Here is an 8,243-nt window from a genome sequence, read left to right on the forward strand (position 1 = left end):
GTTTCTATCTTTTTTATTTTATTATCACGCATTTCGAAACCTATTATAATCTAAATATTAATATTTTTATAAAAATAAAGTAATCTTTCGTAATATAAACTTCTTTGAATATTTTATATAACAATTACTTGAATTTAATATTGATTTGAATAGAATGTTAAAATAAATAAATATCGTAAAGGATTTATAGATTTATCGTATTGCACACTTGTTGAACTTCATTGAAGTACTAACAATATGCTACGATAATTGGTCAAGTTCCAATAATACTCACGATAAATTATAGTCCATGGTTTGCATTCGTCATTCTTTTCTCTAACTCGACCTACTTTTATCACATTGTTTCACATATCCTGTTGCTTGTCAGTCTTAGCACGATGTACAAGTTTACATTTCCCAGAACAGGCGTTAAGGTTATTCGAAGGGAGAGAGATTGGTTGCAATTCATGGTCGCCAACGAAATCATATGATAGATAAAGATGGATATAAATACTACGTAAACAAACCACGAATTTAAAAGAGAGACAAAAGAGATTATCAAGGACGAATAAGTTTAATTTAGATGTTACTTACTAAAACGTTAAACATCATTCATATAATAAAAAATTAAAAAAAAAATTAATTATGTAAAATTTTGTTCAATAATTATTACATATACGTTTATAATTCTTTTTAATTTAATATTTTTTATTTCATTTTTATTTTTTATTTTTTTTTATATAAAAATATTTCATATTAAAAATTTATTAATATACATTATACAATATTAAAAACTTCATTTTAGAATCTAATTAATTATTAAATATTATTAAATGAATTAGAATTAAAATATATAAATTTGGCGTGTTTTTGATCTTTATATTAATATCATCAATTATTATTTCTGTTTATTATTAATTAGATTATATTACATCTTGAAAAATTTTTAAAAAAGTGTTCGATGAAAATTAATATATTTTTTTCAAACATATATAAAATATAAATAAAATGTATATAAAATCTTATATTACAAATAAATTATTTATCATATTTATTGAATTATTGACAAGAAACAATTTTATGTATGGCTGTTAATGGAAAAACAGGAATAAACAACACTCTCGTCCTCGAAACTGGTTAAAACGACTTGAAAAACATCGTCGAGGCCGCCATAATATTCTTCCTGCCTGAACTTGGCCTACAGTTTTGTGCGCTTGCTACGTTCACGACGTTCAGTGTCGCGTCGTGCGTAGATGGTGACGGTTCGTTGGAAGAGGATTTTTAGTTAATGGAAAGTTCACCGGGAATGTGGAAGTATATTTGCGAATAAATCTCTTCCTCGCGCTCTACCGAGTGTAGGTGCATCGAAGAAAGGGAAAAGTATCGTCATTCGCAGTTGCAATCGTACATTATGGCAAATTTAAGACAAACTCCGCTGACGTGTAGTGGACATACTAGACCCGTGGTGCATCTCGCATTCTCCGATATCACTGAATCTGGATATTATCTGATTTCGGCGTGCAAAGGTAATTAATTTTCGATTTTTTTTTTGCCTTGAAGAGAAACCAGTGACTCGTATCGGTCAATCTCTTTCTTTTTTTTTTTTCTTTACGACCGACACGTTCTTGTTCGCCTTGGCCCAGTTTCTTCGAAAACCAAGGTTTTTGTAACTTACGTATTTCGAGGTTAGATACTGTATATTTGCGACGTTCGTACGATTTCCTGTATGCCGTTCGATAATTTCAAGACAAATGTATGAATTGGTTGAATTAATCTATACATTGATCATATATGTATTCATATATTATCTTGATGAAATTTTTCTAACCTATTTTTTTTTAGCGAAGATTATTATTGAATCACGTGCATGTTTTATTTATTTTGATTTTAAAATTGTTTTGATGAATCATTTATTTATATATATATATATTTATAAAAAGGAAAAAATTTTTTTTAATATGTTTTTAGATGGCAAACCTATGTTACGACAAGGAGATACTGGAGATTGGATTGGAACATTTGAAGGACATAAAGGAGCAGTGTGGGGTGTTGCATTAAACCCTCAGGCTACAAGAGCTGCTTCAGGTGCTGCAGATTTTAATGCTAAAGTTTGGGATGCAATAAAAGGAGAAGAAATTCATTCGTTTCAACATAAACATATTGTTAAATCTGTCAACTTTAGTACAGACTCTAATTATTTGTGCACTGGCTCTAATGAGAAACTTGTACGAATTTATGATCTTAACAAACCAGATGCAGCACCACAAGTATATAAATTCATAAATTCATATTTGCAAATATAATATTTTGCATTTTTTTTAATCAATAATATCAACAGGTTTTCTCAGGTCATAAAAATGGTATCAGACATGTTACCTTTTTCAATAATAATACTGCATTAATTACTTGTGGCGATGATAAAACATTAAGAGTTTGGGATAGGAATAGCGGCCAAGAAGTCAAAAGGTTAGATTTTCCGGCAATTCCAAATTCCATGGAAGTATCAAGAGATGGAAATATCATTACCACAACTCATTCCAATATAGTTACTTTTTGGAATAGTAGAGAGTATGTACATTTCTTTTTTTTTATTATATATTTTATTTTGTGTTTGTGAATTTGTAATTGTAAATCTGTAAATTATGTCATTGAAAAGAAAGAAATATAAGAAGGTATATAACAAAACAAGTTCAAGATATTTTGATACATAACATGTATTTTTTTATGTACTTATTATTAGTACAGGCACATTAATATCCTGAGCATGGATTTGTTATAAAACCTTCAAGTTAGCCTTGGTTCACTAGAAAATATTTTCTTGCGTAATATTTTACATTCTAATAAGTTTTATATTTTTTATTTAATATCTTTTAATTATGTACTAATAAAACTTTTAATTATCTGTACAGATTAACCAAATTACGCGAATACACTGCACCAACACAAATGAATAGTGCCAGTTTGCATCCAGATTGTAGTATTTTTGTATGTGGAGGAGAAGATTTAAAAATGTACAAGTTTGATTATACTACGGGCGCGGAAATTGGTAAATTAATATTAATTACGAAATTGATAACATAACTATTATATTTCCTTACAGTTAACATATTTACAAATATTTAATATTATTTTTAGAATCATTTAAAGGACACTTTGGACCTGTGCATTGTGTACGTTTTTCACCAGATGGTGAATTATATGCTAGTGGTTCAGAAGATGGTACATTGAGATTATGGCAAACAACTGTTGGCAAAACTTATGGTCTCTGGCGATGTATAGAACAAACACCTGCAATACAAGAAAATACTACTGTGCTTAATAATAAACAAGAAGTTCCTGCCAGTTAAAAATCGATTCATAAATAATGTATTTTAATACCTTCCAAAAGAGAAAAAAAGAGAAGAATGCTTCATCGAGAGATGTACGTATTATATAAATGATAAATCACGAATTTTCATGGCAATTTATATCGTTGAAATTGTATTTAATCGGCTGATGTCTGTCATATGTTTTGAACATATATCAGATCTCTATAATATGTCTTGAATCAGCCTAAGTAATCGCGATATTCCGGGAAAAGCGATTTCATCGTAGTTTAATAAGCAATGGAAATCTGGGACGCCGTTTACTATTTATTATAGAAAAGAAAAAAAAAGAAATATTAACATTTATTAACATTATACATGTCACTATTATACTACAAAATTAGATAGAGGTGTAATGACAAAAAGAAAGACAATTCAGAATTAAATTTTGTGTTCGCATTTGTTATTTTCGCGTTATAACATTACTATACAAGTATAAAAAGGATTTATTTGGGCCACTTCTAGCGCAACTTTTTTAATATACATATCACTCATTCGCCTATTATTATTCACATTTTTATTCCTTTTGTCTAACAAACGTCACAATACCGTGACAATTTATTAAAGTCCTTTTTTCTCACACAGTAATTACGTACTACGAGATCACTGTACAATTTTTCTTTCAAACTGGCAATTGACAGTTTTATACAAGTATATCATGTACTGACCTCTTTTGACTTTCCTTATTCCAGTACACCTTCTTACGTATATATATATATACGTACATATATATAACATAAATTAAATACTTCTTATAATCTACAAAATAGTACTAAACATAACAAGAAAAAAAAAGAGAGAGGTATTCGTTACAAAATGAAACAATATTTGAAACATTTCCAGTCGAGTATATAATACAATGCGCGAATCTTAATACATATTACTTCTTGACCTCTCTTCATAGACGATTTCTATCAAAATGTACGAGTTGAAACGCGCGCATAACACATTCACCATGATTCTTGACTCGTATTCCTTACAAAAAAATTGTTCAACCTTTTACGATGAGTGCAGCTCGTTAAAAAAACTTAACATCACTGTCGTTGTATGATCTCTCAAAAGGAAGACAGTGATTCTTTTGCGTGTGATAGTTAGTAAGCAACCAGTTATAGGAGAGAAGTCTTTGTTAACATTTTTTTCCACCGCTCAACCTATGAATTGCGACAGATCGGGCAACTTGAATCCGTTGAACGAAACTGGCGTTGGCGCGCTTCTCAAACTGTTTCTGTGCGATACGAAACCAGGGAAACTGGTCGGCGTGGTAAATTGCTGAAGTCTCGAGGAAGCTTCCGTCGCTGCCAAAACGAAACCACACTGAGCTGTGCACACGTCATCGCGTAGAATTGCCTCGCGAGAAGCTTCGCGTAAAAGCTGATTACAGTCGGTAATCCTCAGAGAAGCGCATTGAGTCTGAAAAACGATTGCAATTTAATCTTTTATATCCGTTTCCCCAATTTCTTTCTCTAATTCATTCTAATAATTTATTTTCTGATTCATTCGTTTCAAAAAGACCTAGTGACTTTCCAGAAATCTTTAGATTACCGAGCTTCGGATCGAATAGGAAAAAGTCGAGTGAAACTAAATATCCCTGTAAGGTATCCAATTTCATAATAAGCGCATATTGGATTTCAAGAGGTATTTAGTTACGTATATACATAAAAATGGAACAAAATTTAAAAAGGAATAACGTATATATCTATATCCGCACGATGCTCGATCATAATTCAAGATTTCTAATGGAAGAATAATAACACGAGAGACGATCTCACGATTCAAAAGGATTAAATACAAGTTAAATACGTACGCCTTCGGCGGTGCAAACGCAGCTGGTGCAAGGCGTAGGGAAGCCAGACTCTCCAAGAGCAACGTTCCTTCCTCCGATCTGGCAACCATGCCTCGTTTCTCTCCACGCAGTCAGATCCATTTGCGGCATCGAGCCGCAAGGGACTCGCGGATTCAGAAAATTGCTCGGCAAATCGAACGCCGCCCTCTGCATGTCGTTTTGATTGTCCATGTTCTCGCACATAACCTTCGACAACGTGGATTTACGAATCTCGGCGAGTTGGTGCTCGGTGAAGCGGATATTCGGGTCGTCGGTCTCGTACCAGAATCTATCGCACTTTCTCGCCTGCCTGAATTGTATCGCGATTATACAAGCGAACGTGGGCCCCACCAATCCACCTTGAAGAGGTCTCTCGCTCATCCCGCCTGGGAACAAATCGATGTCGTCCACGGAAGCGTAGATGCGTTTCATTCGAGCTATTACCTCTGGCGCCATCTCCCTCGACAAATCTTCGAAAGTGGTCGCTCTTTTCAGATTGCACAGAGCCCTGTAATTGTTGTACGACGGTATACCGTGATCTCTGGCACGATGAACATTAAGAGCAACCAGGTCGATTCCAGAATACGGTATTCCGCGGATCTCGAACAGATGATTGGTCACCTCACCGGTTATAAATTGATCCAAAGTCTCCATAGGTGTCGCGACCAATCCTCGCGTCATTTCGTCCATCATGTTCGATTGATAGAGCACATCCGGGTCGAAGAAACCATCTCTGAGCAAGATAGACGGTTCCATGTTCTGATAGTTGCGATCCATTCTTGGCAAATGTGGCCTCAACAACGAGTGACCGATCCTGTACGCCGCGGAAGCGAATTCGGTGAGCACGCTGGGATTGCAAGTGGGAGAATATTCCTTGTAATAGCCTTGCGGCAACAGTTTCAATCCGTATAGAGTGACAGCGTTCCAACCAAGTATTCGAGGTAGGAATTCATTGTACGTGATATGCTGCAGCATCCCGCTGATTATGCGTCGAGATTGTTGGAATAGTTTCTCGCCATCCCAGTGAGGATTGATCTGCCTCAATCCTTCCACGATTCTATTATGCTCGCGCACCCACATGGTATGCATGACGGTTAGTCCAGGCTGCTCGGACGCTCGGCCGTCTCCGCCGATAAAACAGTAACCTGATTTAGCTTTGCACTCGGGATGCGTAGGCGATTGAGGAAGGAGATCCTTGGCCCCTCTATGCGGGCTCTGAGTGATGTTCATGCGACCGTTAAAGCCACGAAGTATGTTGCAGATACAAGTGTTCTCTCCGTAAACCACGGATCCGTCGAGAAAAGCAGTGTTCTGATTAATTTGTTCCCTCGGTCCGAGATGCTGTTGGCCCGGCAGCGACCTCATAGATGGGAAACACATTCGTGCGCCCGACGTTACGTTCACCGTGGGATAGTAATGGTCACCAGGTGGCACTGGGAAAGGATTACACTCCGGATGAACCGTTCTAGGCGAATCGCAAGAACGGCAGCTAGGTATAGACTCGGCGAAACCTTTGTGAATAGGTGTCATGGTGAGGTCGTGGTCCAGAAATTGTGCGAACTGCATTACCATCAGAGTGTATCGATTGTGCAAGTTGGAGATGTCGGGATGAATCACCGTGGAGATCACTCGGGGGTTTGGTAGAGGCACTCCTGTTACAGAGGTGCTTCTCGGCTTCGACACACCGTCTTCGTAGACCGGAGGCAGCAATCTGGCGAATGTTGTCAACGATTTGCCCAAGTTGGGATTGCGTAGATTGTTGCAGTGGCCCGAGAGGGTTCTGTATGGAGAGGTTGGATCGCAAGGGCTATCGTCCACGGGGCACTCGACTTCGTCGTGATTCGTAGGCTTCTTTTGGGACAGGAATCCGGAAATATCGACGTTTTGCAGCAGATCTGAGAAATCGTTGTTGGGAAAGCCTAGTATATTGTCCGTGGTATCGAAGATCTGTCGTTTCTTGCGTTTTAACCCGTGTATCCCGTTCAAAATTTCATTAGTGGCCAACTCGTACATGATGGAAGAGTTTGCCAACAGGAGGGCATCTCTGTTGGCTTTCGAGAAGCTGGCAGCCGTTCCAGCTGGAGACTTGGGATCAGCTATTCTCTGCTGCAGCCACGAATTGTACTCCAATTGTTTTCTCTCGATCAAATCTGCTTCAGCTTTCTTCACAGCTGCTGCTATTAAACTCGGGCTGAGTTCTGGAATGAATTCAGGCATCACAGATCTGGTGCCAATCACTACCTCCTTGGCCGGCTCTGGAAGTGGCTCTTCTCGCCAAGGAGCTATGTCGAGTACACTGTGCTGGTCGCAATTGATCCTCGCGTTCAGATATGGATCCTGCTGTATAAACGCTTTCGGTTGAATCTTATCGATCTTCGTGTTGGCACATAGGATACCGGCCAGAGAAACTTTTCTAATTTCAGCCAGTTGAATTGGATTCAATCCGGACGGTGGAATGTCATTCTCATACCAGAATCGATCAGAGTTTCTCGTCTTGATGAACTGCCTCTTGAGAAGGCATTCGAACGTCGGACCTACTGTTGCACCCCTTCTAGGAATTTCTAAAATTCCACCGAGCAGCAAATCTATATCTTCCACCCGCGAGTATACGGATTCCAAGAGTCTCGCGTGCACTGGATGCATTAGATGCTCCAAATCCATGAAATTTTGGATCTATGAAAAAAAAAAAAAAAAAAACGAAAGGTACGTTTTAGATATATTGAAGAATCGATGATGAAATGAATTTCTTAAATATTCAAAAGCATTATATCGCAGCAATACGATAAAAAAAATTTTATATATGCAAATTAAATTGCACAAACGTACGGTCACATTGCGTCCAGAACAATCGGCTACGAACTCGACATATCCGGGGATCCCATGATCACGGCCCATGTGTATTAAGCGCGCGTTCGCGTCGACTCTCGATTCGAAAGCGGAGTGGCTGAGATCGAGGCTCACGCGATTGGCCGAGGCGATCACGTGGTCTTCCAAGCACGTGGCGTTGTCGATTCTGTGGCTGCGCAGCGATGTCAGAGCGCGCAGAGCCGCCAGCGCGACAGCATCGTACGTCCCTC

General features: G+C 37.5%; 2 protein-coding genes across 2 annotated transcripts in view; one reads left to right on the forward strand and one right to left on the reverse strand.

Moving 5' to 3' along the window:
* The first annotated feature begins 1,151 nt into the window (after positions 1 to 1,151).
* On the forward strand, positions 1,152 to 3,802 carry LOC102671608 (serine-threonine kinase receptor-associated protein). Its single transcript, XM_006613560.2, has 5 exons — positions 1,152 to 1,505; positions 1,948 to 2,246; positions 2,318 to 2,547; positions 2,889 to 3,025; positions 3,115 to 3,802. The coding sequence occupies exons 1-5, from the start codon at positions 1,391 to 1,393 to the stop codon at positions 3,324 to 3,326; spliced, it is 993 nt and encodes a 330-aa protein (XP_006613623.1). The 5' UTR covers positions 1,152 to 1,390; the 3' UTR covers positions 3,327 to 3,802.
* LOC102671481 (heme peroxidase 2) overlaps positions 3,726 to 8,243 on the reverse strand; it is a 5,310-nt gene continuing 792 nt past the window's right edge. The window contains exons 2-4 of the mRNA XM_006613559.2: positions 7,993 to 8,243; positions 5,149 to 7,839; positions 3,726 to 4,754 (exon numbers count right to left, since the gene is read on the reverse strand). The exon at positions 7,993 to 8,243 is cut by the window's right edge and continues 8 nt beyond it. Coding sequence (XP_006613622.1) covers positions 4,491 to 4,754; positions 5,149 to 7,839; positions 7,993 to 8,243 — 3,206 coding nt within the window. The 3' untranslated portion in view covers positions 3,726 to 4,490. The remainder of the gene's footprint in view (positions 4,755 to 5,148; positions 7,840 to 7,992) is intronic.

Source organism: Apis dorsata, unplaced genomic scaffold, assembly GCF_000469605.1.
Source record: "Apis dorsata unplaced genomic scaffold, Apis dorsata 1.3 scaffold_156, whole genome shotgun sequence".
In the NCBI taxonomy this organism is placed as follows: Eukaryota; Metazoa; Arthropoda; class Insecta; order Hymenoptera; family Apidae; genus Apis; species Apis dorsata.